This window comes from Cannabis sativa, chromosome 1 (genome assembly GCF_029168945.1).
Source record: "Cannabis sativa cultivar Pink pepper isolate KNU-18-1 chromosome 1, ASM2916894v1, whole genome shotgun sequence".
NCBI lineage: Eukaryota > Viridiplantae > Streptophyta > Magnoliopsida > Rosales > Cannabaceae > Cannabis > Cannabis sativa.
Window position 1 is genome coordinate 20,743,906 of NC_083601.1, and position 18,634 is coordinate 20,762,539.

At 33.3% G+C, this 18,634-nt stretch overlaps 4 protein-coding genes and 1 long non-coding RNA gene across 12 annotated transcripts; all 5 read left to right on the plus strand.

Annotated features, from left to right (window-relative positions):
- Positions 1-1,893: 1,893 nt before the first annotated feature.
- LOC115708310 (uncharacterized) lies at positions 1,894-4,908 on the plus strand. Of its 4 annotated transcripts, none has more exons than XM_030636542.2 (6): positions 1,894-2,049; positions 2,383-2,517; positions 3,333-3,485; positions 3,950-4,125; positions 4,239-4,391; positions 4,508-4,908. In XM_030636542.2, the coding sequence occupies exons 2-6, from the start codon at positions 2,386-2,388 to the stop codon at positions 4,509-4,511; spliced, it is 618 nt and encodes a 205-aa protein (XP_030492402.2). In that variant the 5' UTR covers positions 1,894-2,049; positions 2,383-2,385; the 3' UTR covers positions 4,512-4,908. The 4 variants fall into 4 exon arrangements, with proteins under 4 accessions (XP_030492402.2, XP_060961412.1, XP_060961416.1 ...); XM_061105429.1 differs by lacking the exon at positions 1,894-2,049 and adding an exon at positions 2,092-2,265; XM_061105433.1 differs by lacking the exon at positions 1,894-2,049 and adding an exon at positions 2,113-2,292.
- Positions 4,909-5,148: 240 nt separating this feature from the next.
- Positions 5,149-6,558, plus strand: LOC115703651 (uncharacterized). Its single transcript, XM_030630891.2, has one exon. It carries the CDS (start codon positions 5,716-5,718, stop codon positions 6,349-6,351), a length of 636 nt encoding a protein of 211 aa, XP_030486751.1. The 5' UTR covers positions 5,149-5,715; the 3' UTR covers positions 6,352-6,558.
- A 2,452-nt stretch (positions 6,559-9,010) lies between these two features.
- LOC115706642 (GCN5-related N-acetyltransferase 6, chloroplastic) lies at positions 9,011-12,678 on the plus strand. 5 transcript variants are annotated; one of them, XM_030634354.2, is made up of 11 exons: positions 9,053-9,391; positions 10,398-10,467; positions 10,500-10,611; positions 10,733-10,949; positions 11,063-11,115; positions 11,413-11,449; positions 11,539-11,610; positions 11,745-11,849; positions 11,933-12,086; positions 12,169-12,245; positions 12,357-12,678. In XM_030634354.2, the coding sequence occupies exons 3-11, from the start codon at positions 10,514-10,516 to the stop codon at positions 12,420-12,422; spliced, it is 879 nt and encodes a 292-aa protein (XP_030490214.1). In that variant the 5' UTR covers positions 9,053-9,391; positions 10,398-10,467; positions 10,500-10,513; the 3' UTR covers positions 12,423-12,678. The 5 variants fall into 5 exon arrangements, with proteins under 5 accessions (XP_030490213.1, XP_030490214.1, XP_060961435.1 ...); XM_030634353.2 differs by having other exon boundaries at positions 9,011-9,391; positions 10,398-10,611; XM_061105452.1 differs by lacking the exon at positions 10,398-10,467 and having other exon boundaries at positions 10,469-10,611.
- Positions 12,679-13,546: 868 nt separating this feature from the next.
- LOC133031049 (uncharacterized) lies at positions 13,547-17,918 on the plus strand. Its single transcript, XM_061104283.1, has 7 exons — positions 13,547-14,155; positions 14,846-15,712; positions 15,835-16,155; positions 16,252-16,632; positions 16,738-17,081; positions 17,183-17,309; positions 17,454-17,918. Exons 1-7 carry the CDS (start codon positions 13,892-13,894, stop codon positions 17,916-17,918), a joined length of 2,769 nt encoding a protein of 922 aa, XP_060960266.1. The 5' UTR covers positions 13,547-13,891.
- On the plus strand, positions 17,919-18,551 carry LOC133031789 (uncharacterized). The gene is made up of 2 exons (XR_009684859.1): positions 17,919-17,967; positions 18,047-18,551. It is a non-coding gene; the product is annotated as an uncharacterized LOC133031789 (long non-coding RNA).
- The last annotated feature ends 83 nt before the right edge of the window (positions 18,552-18,634 follow it).

The following is an 18,634-nucleotide window of genomic DNA, read 5'->3' on the forward strand; positions in this document are numbered from 1 at the left end:
GCAGTCCCGAAAGAGGCCCCAAAACGGAAGCGCAAAAAGAAAAACGTTTTGATTGTATACAACTCGTCCATTTGGGAAATGAACCAAATCAAGAATAAATTCTAGGGCTACGATATGTTCCAGTGACTCAGATAAAGGCGGATTCCGAAACATTCCAGGTCTATGTTGGAACATGCTCTCCCTTTCAGACGAATCTCCTTCCAGGAGTGTAGATGGGTTTAGTGCTTGGAGTTGGGCCCACATCTCCTGCGGAACCCATCTGTTGATGTGAACTTACTTCGCCAACATTTGTACAACAATGATCGTGTGGTATGCCATCTCCTCCATTTATTCTTTTTCCTCTGGTTTCTTTTCTGCCAATAACTTCTCGTCTTCAAGGACTTTAGACACTTTCTGATGTACTAAGATTCCTTTTAGACTTTTTCTCCATAGTGCAAAGTCTCCAGTTCCATTGAACTTCTCCAATTCAAATCTTGCCATTGATGACATTCAAAATTTCTTCAAGAATTGTAACAGATTGAATCTTAATTCTACGTTCTTGATCGATTACCAAGCTCTGATTTGTGAAAAAATTAAGACTAATAGTGCAAAATCAAATCAATGAAACTCTAAACAATCAAACGATTAGTAATGACAAGATTAACAAATCGAGAACAACAATCGACAGTATAACATGGGCAAATAGAGTATATAAAATTAGAAACAATAAATGCAGAAATTAATTAAAGAAATCAACACCAAGATATATATTGGTTCAAGTCTGATAGATCGATGTGATCTACGGCTGTACTCCAGTTCTGAAACACCACCAAAATCTTTCTTTATTGATTGAGCAAGAATATGTACAATACAGTCGAGACGAGATTCTTTATTGAGTCTTCACAAAGTGTTTCAACTCTCACACTTTACACTCAAGAATCTTCTTCATCTAAAGAATATTCTTCTTACAAAACTCAAATCTAATCTCTCTCTTTTCTCTGCACCTCTCTCTCTATCTCTCGATCTTTTTCTCTCTCAAACTCTCAATCTCATCTGAATAGAGCTTTGAATCTCTTGTATCCAGTCTATCGTAAAATGATAAGTGAAGGTGGTATTTATAGGCCTAGGATCAAGATCTTAAAATTAGTGGTTGCAAGAAAATAAGGTTGTTAAGTTAGTTAAAAATAGCTAACTTAACCAACTCCTCTTTGAGCGAAGTCCCCACTTCAGGTTAAGTATTAGAGCCTTCAAGAACAAATACGAGCTCCTGGACTTAAGGACTAAGGACACTTTCTGAAAGGCTTTCGCATAGGATAGAGCCAGCTGGAGTCATCTATCATTCTAGGAGGGATAACTAGCTAACTGGAACTCCTTTCTAGGGGAGAGCTAACTATCTTGAAGACTAATCTTGGAGTAGACATGATAGTTACCGAGAACATCCTTTGTTAAATATTCTTCTCATACTTTTTTTTTTAATTTCAAATATAATAATAATAATAATAATAAAGAACTTTGAATAAATTAAATTTGAGGAGTACTAATTACAACCTCTTATTACAATTTCTTAGTCAACCTCCATGTCTAAAATCACATGCTGAAATATTTTTTCTCAAATTTTTCCATAGTGTTATTCGTTATAGTTACAGTATCATCCATATAAATTTTTGAAAAATTTCGAATAGTTTACAAGACCGAAAACAGAGTTTCTGATATTCCAGATTATAATGCGTGTTCAAAAAACTTTAAACGTATTTTCGGCACTGTAAACAATTAGATTTTTTAAAAATTTACAGAGAAGATGTTGTAAGCATAACGAACACCGCCGTAAAAAAAAATTAAAAAAAATTATTTTAACATGTGTTTTCGAATGTAAAAGTTGACTAAAAAATTATAACAAAAGATTGACAGTAGCATTCCTCGTTAAATTTTAATATATATTAGATGACATCTATCCTTGGTCATTAGTTAATCGTTATCAGCAGCACAGCAGTACCTAACCGTGGGCGAAGAGATCATATTCTATACCACACGACAGCTAACTGTGTACTCTCACTCACACGACAGCTACTGGTAAGTTAGTTTTCTCACTCCAACACCATTTGAGTATAGTTCTTTTTCTCCTTTTCGTGTCAAAAATTTGGGATTTGAGTCAAATAACTTTTGTTTAATTAGTTGCAAGAATAATGAAAATATTCATCTGGTTCTCAAAAGGGGCGTGTTTATTCGGCTGAGTACACTTGGAATTTAGCTCGTAGAGCGAAATAAAATAAAAATTGAACAACTTTTGTAATTAATTAATTAATTATTATTTTGGTATTGGGTTTCTTTGTATGCTTCGATTATATATATATATATATTTGTGTATTGCTAGAGACGACACTTATCTTATTTTTATTTTTGCAGAAGATGGAGTCGGGCTCTAATGGCGAAGAACCCACATCCTGGGATGAGATGTACAACATTAATCTGATGCCATCGGAGCTGTTTCTCAAGTTTCGTAAAGAGTTACAAGGTTTTCGGTTTGGTGTCAATTTGGAGGTACAATTCTATCATTTTCTTTTCTTAGCGGACGGTTAGTGTGACAGTGACTATTCCAAAGTTTGAATTATGGTCTTCGCTGTAGGTTTTTCTTATTAGCAGATTATTTCTATTTTGGCTCATTTTTGTGTGGAAATTGTGGTATTTGAATTAAGATGATTGTGGGTTTTTTCTTGAACAATGTTCTTGTTGATAAAATGACACTAGAGATCTGTTTGGTAAGCCCTATTACATATTATATCAGTAAATGATATTGTATTATATTCAATTCTATTTACTATTATATATGCACATACAAGTTAATAATACTTATAAAAATAGGCTATATTAATATAAGATATAATTATTATACACTACAATAAGATATAATACAAACTCTAGATGATATTATTTTGTCATATTTGTTTAATACCTACAATCTCAGAGCATAAAACTCTAACAATTGCTAAGTAGGTTCTATGAGAGGAGCAAACCATGGCAGACCACTTGACTTGATCTTATGAGCAAAGTAGGTGCTTCGTTGCTGCTTATTGTTTTGTAATTTGTCTAATGTATCTTGGTCATTGAGTTTGGTTTGCTTAGTCTTTATCCAAGTTGTGGATTAACTACACTCCTCATGTTTCATTCATAGATTTCCTGTATTTGAATACTAGTTCAAGCGATTGTCAGGTGTTCTAATGCTCTGTATCTTTACCATTAAGTTCAATTTGTTATATTTTCTGATAGTTTGTGTTTATGTGTATGAACATAAGTATATTGGCGCTGACTAATTTTCATTCATTTTGAGGACTTATACTGTTTTTCCTTTTGTTCAGTTTTATAATGCTCCATCCAATGAGTTTCAAGGAAAACTTGTGTTGAAGCCATTGTCTCCTGATAAAATGTGGAAGTTTGTTTACGAACCTCTTCAACAGGATGTCCGCCTTCTTTCAAAAAAAATCCCTGTAACCAAATATCTAAATCTTCAGGTATGATTGAACCAGCTTATTTTCTTGATCCTCTCTTCCATAGATATGTCAAGATGCTGAAAAAACTTACTACCTTAACGTTATGTTTGGAGAGATGATTCTACTTGTATAATGTAAGGTTATCAACTTAGAGAAGATATTGAGAAATTAATCCAACTATCTAATTAATCTTCCTAGTATGGGATAACTTATTTTCACTTGAATTACTTTTCTGCATTCAACATGTTTCTTTCTAATTTATTGCCTACCAATGATTAACTAATACTAATTCATTCTTTTATGTTTTTTTAATGTTTTTTTTTAATTTAATCCCACTATCCAAACGTGACCTAAGTATATTGATTACTCATGTTTGATGATATCTTAGTATATGATGTTTCTTCTTGCACTTATAGACCTCTTAACTCTTATGGACTTGAACTTCAATGTTAGTAGCCGCGCTCAACTTTGTCTACTATTGACAGGTTGGAATAGGCCATAACTTTCTTATGCATGCAACTGGTTGGAAATGGAAGCTTAGTACATGTTTTGGTGGAGATGGTATATCTCGAATTCGTAATAAAACAACACTTGGCTTGTGCCCTGGTTTGGATTTTCGATTTGGGTGGAGGGCTGATTATGTCCTTCCAGAAATTACTGGGCAAGTACTAAAACTCTTTAATGAGTTTGACTCTTCCAAATGTCAACATTTATCTCTTTTTATATGTATATGTCTCCTTCCCTTATTAAGACATAAGATTCTTGTACTAATAGGGCGTTGGGCACCGGTGAGCCATTGTTCAACATGAATTCAGGAAAGTTCCAAGCATCATTAGACAGATTTGAGACCATTTTAACCCATTCAGATAAAATGGTTTATACTTCGGATGAAATATTTTATACTGATGAGAAGAACTCACAAGACTGGTATGCATTTTGTTGATTTTGAGAAGAATTTCAGGGTGAATTTATTGTTTATTGTCAGGGCTAGAGATATCCAACTCCATCAGGTACTTATATATTTTTTTTACTGTATTTTGCAGCTGAGAGTTTGGAGATAAAGCATGGTGGAAGATGAAACACTCATTTAACACTGGATACGATGTTTCTTCATATTCAGCTAATGGTCTCTACTTATGATGAGGATGCTGCATGCACCTCTAGCAACATGGTGTGTACTGTTTGTTGCTGTAATTTTCTGTGCTGAATGATGATTTATTTTGAATATAACCTAAATATTTAATCTAATTGGCTTCATTAGGATGTTGATTTATGCCTTTTTAGAACATCTCGAAGAGGCGCTCTCTAACTTCTCTTTATACCCATTATAAATTTTTGATATTGGGAAAGGAAGATATGAACATTTATTGAATTTTTAATAGTTTTTTAAGTTGAATTTACTTTTTTAAATGAGTTATTTAATAAAAATTTGAATTTATAATAATTATTTAAATGATGAGTTGGATAGAATGAGATTGAGAAAAGTAAATCTAAGACAACACTCTTGGAGTTGTTGAATATTCATGTATTTTATTTAAAGTCTTCATTGTATTTTCTTCTTGAATTCCAGTATTGTCTTTTCTTTTTCACCAAGTGAATTCCAGTATTGTCTGTTTTGTCTTTATCTAAACTCATGTTTAATAATATTTTATATTTCTTTTCTTCTGGTTAAATCTAGGTGTCATTTCTCACTAAAAAAACATAGACGGTAACGGATGTGGAACCACACTGATTAAAGTACGTTTATTTCATTATTATATGCGTAACTAAACAATAAACATTAGTAACTTTTTGTTCAAAAATACACATTTGTTCCCACAATGAGAGATTAGCGGTCAGGATTTTCTAGAGTTCATTTACGTTGCCTTGGGAATTGACTATTTTATATAGTATTTTGCTTCCAAAATGTCTAGAGACAAACAGTTCCAATATTATAAATGATTGAGCTAAGTCACGTGTGTAAAACACCCAAAAAAAGAAGTCGAGTCATGACTCATAAGTGGCACAGGCGAGGTACAGAACAGACCTCAAAAATTTTAAAACTCTGAGGAGGGAATTATCATTATTAATAATCCATTCATTTTACTCATTCTAGGATAAAAGTGGGACCTTTAAACCTTTTACCCACGTAGCCGTTGTAAAAATCCATCCCCACAACGGTTGAATTACACACCTTACTATAAAAATTCAAAACTCTCCCTCTACTCCTTAAACCAAACCAAACTCCAAGTTCAAACAAACACAATAATCTATGGCCTCATCCAAAGCTCATCACCTCAGAAGCTCATTCTCCTTCCCAAACCTCCTCCTCTCCTGCCTCAACTTCACTCTCTTCATCCTCTCCGCCACCTCAGTAGCTCCCATAATCCTCATTCGAACACCCCCAACTTCCTTCGGAATGGCTTTTCTCATGGTCTCCTCAATCTCCCTACTCTCCTCATTGGTTGGCTTCTACTCTCAGCTAGCTCACTTCTGCTACATCACCCACGTTTCCCTTCTCCTAGCCTCGCTGATCGGACAATTGCTCGGTATCCTAGTCTCGTTCGCCAAGGAGAATTCGACCCTTTTGCTCCTCCGTTCGAGCCGGGACCCCAAAGAGGCCAAGCTCCTTATGAGGCTGGAGTGTGGGGTGTTAACTGCCATGTTTCTTCTTCAGGTGGCGGTGTTTCTGCTCAGCTGTGCTGTGCATAGCTGTTGGGTGAGGGAGTATGAGGGTTTGGAGGCTGAGAGAGAAGCAGCAGCCAAAAAGCGTAGCCGAAGGATTGCACAGGTTCAAGAGGAGTCCATGGCTAATGCAGAGAAGATTAAGGAGATTAAGGCCATGGAGTTGGAGGATAGGATGAAGAGCAAGTATTGTCAGTGGGTCAAAACTGATTTTGAAGGCTGATGAATTGAACAAAAAAAATGAGGTCTTGTATAAAATGTGTTTGAACTTCAAACTCCCATCTTTTTGGCTTTTGGCTTGTGTTTTTGTTATTGGTTTTTGTCTTGGGTTCGGTCACTATGGGTGTGGCCATAAGTAGTGAATGTTGTATTGTTATTAAGAGTGTTTTAATTTAATTCATTTTCTGATAATTGATATGAAACAGAATTTTCTTTACACGACGACACTAGTACAAGTTTGCTAGAGAGAACTACTAAGTTACTGCTATTATTATTATTGGTGGAATATGTTAATATATATGGAGATCATGGCACTAGAGGAGATTATATAGTGATGACAGAGGCCTTCTCATGGAAACTACTCAGTGAGATAAGTGGAACCAAAGACTGTTTATTCAATATGAGACCCTTTTCTTTTCTCGAGAAGAAATGGGCACTAATTTGTGTTTTGTCTTAAAACAATCTCTTATTCAATATGAGACCCTTTTCTTTTTATCTCGAGATGAAAAAAAAGTCATGAAAATAATTCTTAAATTTAGGAAGGAGCATATTAAATTATTAGAAATACTCTTTATCCTTATTATTTTCAAATTGGCTCTTGGCAAACATACTATCTTTTAAAAAAATTAAGTAATTATAGCAAACTTCTTAAAATTAATCACAATGTTAAAAAATTATTTTTGCAACTGTATGTGTTACTGTCTGAAAAGAAGGGTAAATATAATTTTGGACCCTGTGTTTTGCAAAAATTACAGATTAGACCCTGTATTTGGTTAAATGGCAAAATGGACCCTGTATTTTCTAAAATAGTAAAAATAGGACCCTGAGCTTAATTTTTGACAATTTTTTTTTTAATACAACCAACTTGAAGACACTGCTTAATACGAACAGATATAAAAAATGTAAACAGTTTTGTCATATCACTTTTAAATCAGATTATAATTAAACTTTATTTTGACAAAAAATCAATTCAGGGTCTTATTTGTACTATTTTAGAAAATACAGGGTCCATTTTGTCATTTAACAAAACAGAAGGTCTAATTAGTAACTTTTGTAAAACAGAGGGTCCAAAATGGTATTTACCCGAAAAAGAATTATTTTTTCTTTTTTGAAAAGAACTAGATTGGTTAACTTTAACTTTTAAGCACAAGATTTGAACTGACACATCAATTATATTTTAGTATAAAAAACTGAGATTAATTGATTTTTTTTTTTGTTGAATAGATAGTACTATATATTAATCCGCACTCAAGAGTGTCTATCATACTTATGAGATAAGTGTGGAAAAATTAATAAAGTGATTAGGAAGCTCCTACTTTACTATAACAATCCATATGCTTTTTAAGGACTTACTTCACAAAATATCTTTTTAAATATGCCCAATCTAAAATATTTCCAATATTTCTGCAATAAAATAAAATATTTGCAATTTTGAATATGTATCATTTTTGTACCGAAAAGATAATATATAATAACATATTTGTTTTTTCTTTTTTTTCTGTTTTGAAAGTGAATATAACTTCATTAATCAAGCAAAAAGCCAATAATAACAATAAAATAACAAATAATTAATCAAAGGCCATAAACAAGAGGGCAATCTTCACCACCAAACTTGGATTTTCCAGAGAATAAAGCTAATCGAACAAAAGAGTGTGCAATGGCATTATTGTCTCGTTCAAGCTGTGGTCATAATTTTAAAAGCAAGCCAAGCTTCATAAATGTCTCGGAGAATGCGGCCAAATTTAGAAGGACCAAATCTTCTCTCAATTTTTCTCTGCCTGTCCTCATCTAATTAAAACAATTAAATGTATATCTCCTTATTTAATAGATTTAACATATTTAAGAACTATTTTATTTTACCTTTCCGACTTTTTTTATTATTATTATTAAATGTTCTTCTCATGCCATTTTTTTAAAATAATAATAATAATAAAGACACTTTAATAAAATCAGATTTTGGTTAATAATAATATAATTCTATCAAGAAAAAAAAAAGACTGATTTAATATTATGTTATATTATTCACTTAAAACTAATTGTATTAATAACTTTAGTAACCTATTTTTTTATTGCTCCTTAAAAAGAAAATTAGATTGGTGTATCTTTAATATTTTTTAAATATTAAATGTATCAGTATAGCTTACGTTAGCATCAATAATATATTGGGGTAAAAATTGATTTATTCAAGTGACTTTATTATTATTTAACAAAAAAAAAAATGTCACATGAATTAAGGATAAAATAAAATAATCCTTAAATATATTCACATTAATAAGGGGATATATTGTTTCAAAAGAAAAAAAAAATAAGGGATATAATTGGAGAGCTTGGAGCATTTTAATTAAAGTGGGACAGAGAAAAAATTGCTCCAAATTTAGAGTGATTAATATTTTTTGAGCTGCACTTTTGACACACCCTATTTGGTTATTTAAATGATAAAAAAAAACACCCTTCTCATTTTTTACCTTAATTTTTTATATAAACAAAATAAATAATATTTATTTTAGCTATTATTGGATAGAATTAGATTAGAGAATCGAGATTAAATCTTTACTCAATAATATTGACATTATTTAGGATAATCTTTTTTTGGAACAAAATAAGATGACATCTATCTTTTATCATTACTTATCTGAAGCAGTACGTACGTACCTAACCGTGGGCGAAGAGATCATATACTATACCACACGACAGCTAACTGTGCACTCTCACTCACAAGATCACACTTTCCCAAATAGATTAAAGAGACAAATCCCACCACCACTACCTTCCTCATAGTCTCAACAAAGTCCCTTGAATTCAAACATAACCCAACGCCGTCATAACGGTCCATCGTCGCCACCGCTCTGCAACCGTTGAAATCAATTTCGTCTATTTTTCTTAAACTTTCAGAGTAATTAGCTTGGAATGTCTGAAGGTTAGGCTATATTGATCAGAGCACTTTATGAACTCTTAACCCTAAATCAAAACCCATTCCCTGTTTTTCTGCAACGCCATATATAGTTTCTTTCCCTCCATATGTCTGCTTGCTCTTCAAGCTACTGGTAAGTTAGTTTTCTCACTCCAACACCATTTCAGTATTCTTCTTTTTCTCCTTTATGTGTCAAAAAGTTGGGATTTCAGTCAAATGATTTTTTTGTTTTATGGATTTTTAATTAGTTGCAAGAATAATGAGGCGTGTTTATTCGGCTGAATCCACTCGGAATTTGGCTTGTAGAGCCAAATAAAATAAAAATTGAACAACTTTTGTAATTAATTAATTAATTAATTAATTATTTTGGTATTGGGTTTCTTTGTTTGTAAATATATATGATTTGCAGAGTAACGAATTTAAAAGTAAATGATATTCTTTGGTTGAATCTTGAAATTACAAATGGAACACAACCTATTTTTGGATGGATTAATTCAATTAATTTAATAAGTAAATTGGATAATTCTCATTTGTACAGTACGGATTTCAATGGAATGGATAAAAGGAGATATATCTCTAATAGAGAGATTTACATCTTTTGTTTACAAATATATGAATATGATACGTTTACTGCTTACAACCACATGATTGGTGCACCGGCTGGTCTGTCCCAGCCAATCAACACACAAAAGACAAATCTTTAACGTTGCTATGCTGTCAAACACACACATTTTTGGTGAACACCCAACTATGATTTGGAATTTGGATAATATGAATGTAAGACTCTTGAGTTTTAAACTCTTTCGACCTTTCAATACAAATAGAGGTCCAGAAACCAGCTTAGATTTACTGCGTCACCATTGATGTGGGGTACCATACTGCGGGTCCCATCTAACATGGGAAAGTAGAAACAGGACAGACCCATGAATGATCTGGTTCAATCTCTTCAGAGGCTTCTTTTTACTATAAATAAGCTCATAATGTCCTTGTGGATCTTTTGTCTTATCCTCCATTTGTGGTCAACCACTTGTCAATCATAGCGTTATTATAACTGCTGTTATATCCATAACTTCGTACTCTGGTATCATTTTTTTTCCCAATCTTCTATTAGTTTTAATCGCCAGCTACCCTACTTGCAGGCATCAAAGGAAATTTCACATGCTGGGATTGGTTTACACCATTCTCAATAAATAAAATCTCGTTTTTGCAGAAGAATTCTTCCTCCAGGAGAGATTCTGGAGGAAGAACTGCTCAAATGTCGACAATTTCGATTCACAGGCTTCAGTTATTGAGTTTCTCCCATGGCAGAATCAAATCACATAGAAGATTTCACAGAACCTATGCCATTACCATGTGAGTCTCTAGTTTATGTTATTTCTGATATGGATTGTCTTTGTTTCTGTTAATTTTGTTGTGTGTTTTCTTTTGTATTTTCATTTTCTTATCTACATATATATCCTGGGTGAATTAACAGGACAATGGATGCCAAATCTTCTGAAAAAAAGAAGATTGAAGAAATTTCTGTACAGATTCCATCATTATCGTCACCTATTACTCAACGTGAATTATTAAAATCATCTGATCTGCAATTTAACCGGCTGCAACCATCAGAAAGAGATTTAATTCAAGAAAAAAAACTTGAATTTGGACATTTTGTTGCAAGAGACGCCATTCTTGATGAAGAATTCTGGGTAGGAAATGATATAGCAGAGGGATAAATAGTTTGCCAGTGAATATTTGGGTGTGGGTTATTTTTGTTCATAATTTAATTTGAGGTGCTTGTTTGGTTTTAAACTTGTGGTAGACTGCAGCATGGCTTCGTGCAGAAAGTCACTGGGAGGATAGATCAAGTGACAGGTGCGCCCTCTTTCTCCATAATATTAATTTAAAGTTTGGATTTCATCACTTATATCTGTACATGGCCTTGGTTTTTCAGTATACTTTGACTAAAGATTGTATGAATTCCTGTCATAGTTATTTGGTAGACCCATTTAGGTTGTTCTAAAAAAAAGGAGAGGGGATAGATTCAAACTCTTATTAGTTTCAGGTTCGACTAGTTTTAGGAAACCTGTGGCTGGACCTTTCAAATGTTTGGTTGCATTCCATTACTTGTATATCACCAAGCTAATTCTAGCCTACACTTGGTTAACACAGATATGTCGATAACCACAAAAGGAAATTTGCAGAGCAGGTAGGATTCTTCATTTCTTTTCATTATTAAGTATAATTCAATCACTTGGTAAATATAACAGTATTGTTGAATAATGTTTCATGTTATAGGAGTTTAATGCCATTAAAAAGCGAAACAAATGGCAGCATAGGCCAAATGAAAGATGTGCATGCATTGTTGCGGTATGACATCTATACATGAGTAAAAAAATTATAAAGCACAACTAAGTTTCTCACTCATTTACATGGCAAGGAAGTTTTGATGATCGATTGTAATCCGTATGAGACCTTACTCAGTATTTTGTCTAATTTATCAGGTAAAAAAGGAAACGAAGAATGTGAAACGCACAGTACTGAAAAGTGTGGTTGGAACTCTCGATTTGAGCATTCGGTACTTGTTGCATGGAGAAACCTTTCCAGGGGTATAAAAGCATTCTATATTTGTATCATTGTCCATCTCTTGGAATTAAAAGTGTACTTTAAAACTAAAACTAATGACACTCAGGAACGGGTGAAAGCTCCTCTCTTCTGCAGCATAAACCGTACATCCCAAAATAGATATGGTTATATTGCAAACTTGTGTGTTGCCAAATCAGCACGTCGCCAGGGTATTGCAAGTAATATGCTGTATTTTGCTGTTGAATCAGCTATTTCAGATGGTAAGATGAAAGTTTAAACAAGAATTTTGTTCATCTTTTTCTGTACTAGAAGGGTTCATCTGATTAACATTTTGCGTGACAGGTGTTGAACAGGTTTATGTGCATGTGTATAGAGATAACAAAGCTGCGCAAGAGCTGTACCGCAAGATGGGTTTCGAGGTAAAATATTCAAATTGTCATTGTTAATTGATTTGTGCTCGTCTTCAATCATGGTCTTGAATTCATCTCAAGAGAACTGAACTAATGCTCAGTTCTTAACTCTCTTATCAGTTGGTTCAAATGGCAAGCTCTCAATTATTAGAGGAGGGAACGTTCTTGCTTTGCTTCAAATCCTGAAAACCATTCGACTCAAAATTTATCTCTTGGTGTAAAGAAACATATTCTAGGTGACTTGTAGAATATCTATAGGCTGCTATCCAAAGCGAGAAGGAATGTTTTTGGTCATTACCTTCAATTTGTAATATCTTGTTCAATAGGCTTTGAACAATATTCTTCTATATTTTAATTTTTTTTTCTTTTATGTAATTTCTGCAAGTTGAAATGGAAAACAGGAAGAAAAGAAAAATAGAGAAGCTGTCATTTATATCCTTTCCATCTCTCGAGCAATTGTCCTTAGCATTTACAAGATCATATTTGATGCAAAAGTCATATAACAAAGTGGCTTCTTTTTATTATGCCAACAAATCATAACAATAAGACTTAAAATTTTTGTTTTATTTTTCAACTTTGTAAAAAATCAAATGTAATCTTGTTTAATCAACTGTCCTAGATCTACAAATGCCAATGTCCACTCACAAGCTAAACTACACTTTGTATATAGATCAAGCTAGGTTTGGTTACTATGTTTATCGGGATAAATTGAAAAATATTTCTTTTTTTGTATTTATTAATAAAAATACTTTTGTATTATATTTTATTAAAATCAACTCATTTTTGTGAGTAGGTTGCCTAATATACTTTTACTTTTTACTTAAGTGTAGCACATGATTTACATTAACTTAAGAGATATAATTAATAGAGACATCATCTATAAAAGTGTATATATCTTAAAGAATATAGAAATAAAGATAAAAATTAAAGTGGGCATACAATGCAATTTCTTCTGTTTACTAGTGTCTTGGGCCTAAAAGATTGTTATTTGTATAGAAATTTACATAACTATTATTTTTGACAAATTTTTTATACATTTATACGTCTAAAGATTTTTTTATATATTTTTACTTTGTTCATAAAAATAACAAAAAAAAAAATCACATAAAAAAAAAAAAATTCAAACAACAAAAATCACATAAAATTTTATTTAAAAACTATAAAATATATTTAAAATTTTGGTACAATCGCATTTTTATAATTTTTTTTTTTGTTGTTTTTGTTTTTTTTTTTTTTTTTTGAAATAATCCTTTATTTATTGAAATTTTTACATGAAAAATCCTTTTTACTCACTTTATTACATTATTACCCTCACACGCCTATTACTACATTTATACTTACAAACTTATTTTTATTACACATTTACCACTTACTCATCATACCATGCATACACGTGTTCTATCCCCATGCATCATCAATCAAATCATACTCTCTTCCCTCTCTTTTTTCATTTTGTTTTGATTTCATTTTCTATTCTTCATTTCTGTTCTCTAAGTTCATTTTGAATTCAAGTAACCTCCATTAACCACTCACAATTTATCACGTTTTTCCCTCTTATTTTTGGTTCATCCACGAATTTTCAACTTCCTCTTAGCCCACGATTTAGCAACTGTTTTTCCCTCTCTGTTTCATTTTTTTTCAATCTTATTTATACCATGGCAATCACTCGGTCATCTTCATCCCCTTCTCCAGTTCTCAAAAAGAAATCAAAAATGGGCAAGAAATCTTTGGCCAACAAATCCAAGGGTAAACGCCCAATCATTGATGATTTTGATTCTGATTTTGAAGCTCCCATGCCGAAGCGTGTGAAACCCACTTCTTCGAAGAAATCGAAGCTGAACTTGGAGGAGTCCTCGCTTCCAGAAATTTCTGGGAAAAAATTTCAGAAACCTGTTACACATTCTGCAGATCGGACTGAGGTTGGTTTTTAGTTTTATTTTCGTTTCCCCCTTTTCTTCCATTTCTGCTTTACCCAGATTTTTGGCGTTTCATGTTCATTTTGCTTTGTGTGATTTTAGGGTTTCATTTGTGCATTTTGTTTCATGTTTTTAAATTTTTTAGTTATTTATTGTTGCTTTTGATCTTTCCATTTGATTCTGGTCTGGGTGTTGTTATTTAATTTTGTTTTGTTTTCTTTATTTTTAGTGTTTTTTTGTGCTTACAGGTTATGTGTTTTGTTTTCGTTTTTGGTGTTCTCAATCATTCTTCGTTAGTTTCTTTTCAGTTTTTAAATAGTTTGTTACTGGTATGTTTTGATGTGTTTTCGATTTTCATAAGTTTTTGTTGTTTGCTGTTATATTTTAGATTTCAAAACGATTTTCAAATCTTTGCTCTATATTTTCCTATAGTTGTATATGTTTTTTAGTTTGTTTGTTGTTTTAATATAGTTTTGTTGTTCTTTTTATACTGCATTTTTCGATTTCTTTTAGGGTTAGTTGTTTACTGTTTTTTTTATGTTTCCAAACGATTTAAGGTCTTTGCTGTTATTTTCTGTGTAGTCATTCACAATTAATAGTTTGTTTTTAGTTTGTTTGTAGTTGTATTACAGTTTTCATACTGTTTAACTCAGGATTTTTAATTTATATTGGCCCTTTTTTGTTATGTTGCAGGTTTGGGACTGTAAATTTAGTCCTTCTGATTTTTACAGATCTAAGTGTGTGTGCACCAGTGTGTATTCTGTGATAAATAATATTAAAAACACTTTATCTGTTAATTTGCTTTCTTTGTTTCGTCAAACTCAGTTTGGGCATTTTCTGGATATGCCTGAGTTTGTTTTTCACCCACAAGTCGTTCATAGTTTACTACTAAGGGAAGTTTTACAGCCTAATCCTAAGGAGTTTTGGGCTAAGGTTGCTGGCCGTTGCATACGGTTTAGTGCCGAAGAATTTTACCTTATTTCTGGTTTAGATTGTTTCGGTGATTGCAACAAGTTGTTGTTTTCACAGGAAACAAATCAATTGGTAGAAACATGTTTCCGTGGTGTAAAAACTATTGACAACAAAGCCATCGAGGATGCTTTTTTGGGTAGTCGGTGGGGTTTGGATGAGTCTATTGGTTTGAAAATGGCTGTTTTGTATTTCATTCAGTGTTTTCTTCTTAGCAATACTCCTGACAAAGAAGTGTCTAGGTTTGTTCTAGATGTAGTTGATAGCGGTCGGTGGGATGAGTATTGTTGGGGTAGGGAATCATTTGAATTGACAATTGACTCATTCAAAGGTAGGATTGAGCATGGGATCATTATGAAAAATAGAAAGGCAGAGAAGGGAGGCCAATATGATGGCTGGTATAGGGCATTGGGATGTCCTTGGGTTTTTACTGTTTGGTTTTATGAATGCTGTCCTGCAATGGTGAACTCTTTCTGTAAGAGAGTTTCATCTTCTATTCCCAGGATTCTGAACTGGAGCAACACCATCGTCACCAAAAATCCAACCCTTCGAGACTTGAAGGGCAAGATTTTTGATTTACCTTTGGAGAAGGTACTTTACAGTTTCTTTACTGTTTTTTTCCTGTTTCTTTTCAGTTTAATATATGTAGTTGTTTTTTGGTTTTTCCAATTGTTTTAATTTTTTTTCATATTATGTTTAATTATGCTGTTCAGTTGAAGATAAAAAACATGCGTCCTACTGATGAAGAGAGGCAGCAGCTTCAACTTGACGGTCTATTTCTCGATGAATCTATTGATGAACGTGGTGTAGTGAAGCAATCCTTCGAGGGTGGCTCATCTTCAAAGAAGTCTGATTCAGCAGATATTGATTGGATGAAATCTAAGCTGGAGATGCTCAGTTCGAATCAATCATCATTGGCCGAGGACTTCATTTCGTTGAGGTGTTTTGTTGATTTTAATTTCAAATCTGTAATGACTGTAATTAAGGATATCCAAGAGAAGGTTAATGCCATTCATCGTCGTCCTTCTGACGAGGTATTTATTCTTATTTTATTGTTTAGGTTTTTTTATTTTTTTTTGTATAGTTTCTTTACTGTTTTATTTAAGTTTCATTTATGTTGGCTGATACAGGGAAAGTCATCGGATGAATTAGTAACTCAAGATTCTGATGATGATCCTGATGATGATGATGATGATGATGATGCCGAGGATGATGACAAGCAATTGCCTGATCCAGAAAATATTGATTCCGACTCCGACGATGGTGGTGAGTTGGTTAAAGTTGGTGGGGATGCTGATGATGCTGACAAGGCTGTTACTGCTGTCCCTTCTGCTGATGTGAATCCTTCTGGGGATGTTGGAGGGAGTGATAAAAATGTTAAGGATGTTGAGAAGCCGAAGGGCGATGAGTCTCGATTGAAGGGGGACGATTTCTTTGATGGGTTGAGCCAGCTTGTAATAGATGATGATCAAGTTGTGTTGGCTGGCTTGGAGGCTGTTGCTAAAATCAATGTAAGTTTACTTTTAATTGTTTTCAAAAAAACTAGGTTTCTTTTTGGTTGCTCATTAGTTTCTATTATGTTTTGCAACTGTTTTAATGCATTCTTTATTTTTTAGGTCCCCGCACCCAATCCAGATGTTGTTGGTGAAAAGTCAGATGCCATTCATACTGATGAAGAAACTGAGGATACTGTCTCTGATACACCTCTGTTGGATAAGAGGAAGCGTGCTCCGGCCTTGAAATCTCCATTTGTTGATTTCGGGTCTGCTGATGTCGGGAGCACTCCAATGGAGCTTATGTCCTCAGGTTCTCAATCAGCTGGGGATGATAGGGATTTCAAAATGGTGACTTATGTGAAGGGCCTTTATGCTCTTAATGATGCTTTTGCTGATCCCGTATCTACCGAGATTGAGGCAAAATTTGACTCTTGGATTGGTGAAGGATTGCTTAAACATCCCAGGTGACTATTTTTTATTAAATCTGTTTTTGTATTATTTTTTTTTTCCAGTTTTATTCCTGTTTTAATGCTGTTTTTTTTTCTTTGTTTTTTTGTTGTTGTAGGCATTATAATTGTTATGAAGACGGCGCAAAGAAATTTACCCCGGGTTTTAGGCTAGGTGTTGATTATGTTGAGGATAAAACTTGGTTTTACCATTTGGCCACATGCGACATGTTTATGAACGACTCGGTAAAGTTTCCAATTTATATTGTACTTATGGTAGTTTGTTTTTAGTTTCTTTATAAATGTTTTTTAGTTTTGATACTACATTTCTGTTTTTTTACAGTTGTTAAACCTTTTCATTTGTGTTTCTGTGTTGTTTTTTTTTCTCAGCATATGAACACCATATTCTATTACCTTCGGAAAAAAGGTAAGTATTCTTCCGCTGTGACGTTGAATTTCGCAACCACTGATTGTCTTTTTGATGATTCCATCCAAGCATTGTACCACAAATTTAACAAGGCCAAGTCAATGAAGACTAAGATGTCACACATTCACGCTGCCCACCCAATTGCGCATTACATCCGAGGTATGCGCATTCCCTGTTCCAAGCCTTGGTATGAAGCCGATCACGTGCTTTTCATCATCAATTTAAGAAGGGAAAGTCATTGGGTTTTTGGGCGTCTTGACGTGCACGAAAGGACGTTATTTCTGTACAATTCTTTGAGAACCGCGAAGATGAATGCCGCAGCTAGGAATGCGATGAAGGCTTATTCCGTGTTGCTGCCTTTGTTTTTCGATTTACTTGGGTTCTGGAAGAATAGAGCACAAGTTCCTGCCTCGGTTTCGACCTACTGACTCCATTCAGAATCGTGGAGCTTAGTGGTCTTGCGTCTCAGCAGAAGAAGTGAGTGTTTCTTTTAAGTTTCTTTTATGTTGTTTTTTAGTTTCTAATCTGTTTATTTTTTCTCTATGTTTTTTAACAGTGATTGTGGAGCATACGTTGCTGCCTTTGCTGAATTCTTTATACACGGAAAGGATGTCCCTGCAGACTTTGACATCGAAGTTTATCGAACCCGACTTGCTGCACTTTTCTACTCGTACGGACAAAGGAAAATTGACGAAAGTATTGACAGCGAGGATGAGAAGCAATCCAAGTCTTCTAAGGCATCTAAATTGAAGAAATAGGAACTTTTAATTTGGTGGCTCTATTATGTTATTTGTTGAATCTATTTACTTGACAAGTTTTAGTGTTGTTGTGTGTTTAAAACTATGTAGCTGGTTTAAAACTTTTAGGATATTTGACATTCACTCCTTATAATATCTTTATTGTATAGGTTTGTATTTCCCAAAGTTGTGTGTTTTTTTAATTGTTCAAGTTCTTATATACGGTCGCACAACTATGGAGAAACTATTAACCAACTAAATACAAACTATGTTTTCATTTTTCCTAAATAGTGCTATGAATGTATATTTATTCTTCGTATTCCATTAACTGTTTTTCCTTATTCAAGTTATGTTTTATCAATTATTGACTGACTGCCTTTAAAACTGTAAAGAATAAGTCATTCCGG

Bases quoted from the DNA above. Each gene is read 5' to 3' on its own strand.
- LOC115708310 (XM_030636542.2), top strand. From the start codon at position 2,386: ATGGAGTCGGGCTCTAATGGCGAAGAACCCACATCCTGGGATGAGATG. The intron at 2,518-3,332 runs GTACAATTCTAT...CCTTTTGTTCAG, and splicing joins GGTTTGGTGTCAATTTGGAG to TTTTATAATGCTCCATCCAA. The intron at 4,126-4,238 runs GCAAGTACTAAA...TTGTACTAATAG, and splicing joins GTCCTTCCAGAAATTACTGG to GGCGTTGGGCACCGGTGAGC.
- LOC133031049 (XM_061104283.1), top strand. From the start codon at position 13,892: ATGGCAATCACTCGGTCATCTTCATCCCCTTCTCCAGTTCTCAAAAAG. The intron at 15,713-15,834 runs GTACTTTACAGT...TATGCTGTTCAG, and splicing joins TTGATTTACCTTTGGAGAAG to TTGAAGATAAAAAACATGCG. The intron at 17,082-17,182 runs GTGACTATTTTT...TTGTTGTTGTAG, and splicing joins GGATTGCTTAAACATCCCAG to GCATTATAATTGTTATGAAG.
- LOC115703651 (XM_030630891.2), top strand. From the start codon at position 5,716: ATGGCCTCATCCAAAGCTCATCACCTCAGAAGCTCATTCTCCTTCCCA.
- LOC115706642 (XM_030634353.2), top strand. From the start codon at position 10,514: ATGTCGACAATTTCGATTCACAGGCTTCAGTTATTGAGTTTCTCCCAT. The intron at 10,950-11,062 runs GTAGGAAATGAT...AACTTGTGGTAG, and splicing joins TTCTTGATGAAGAATTCTGG to ACTGCAGCATGGCTTCGTGC. The intron at 12,087-12,168 runs GTAAGATGAAAG...TTTGCGTGACAG, and splicing joins TGAATCAGCTATTTCAGATG to GTGTTGAACAGGTTTATGTG.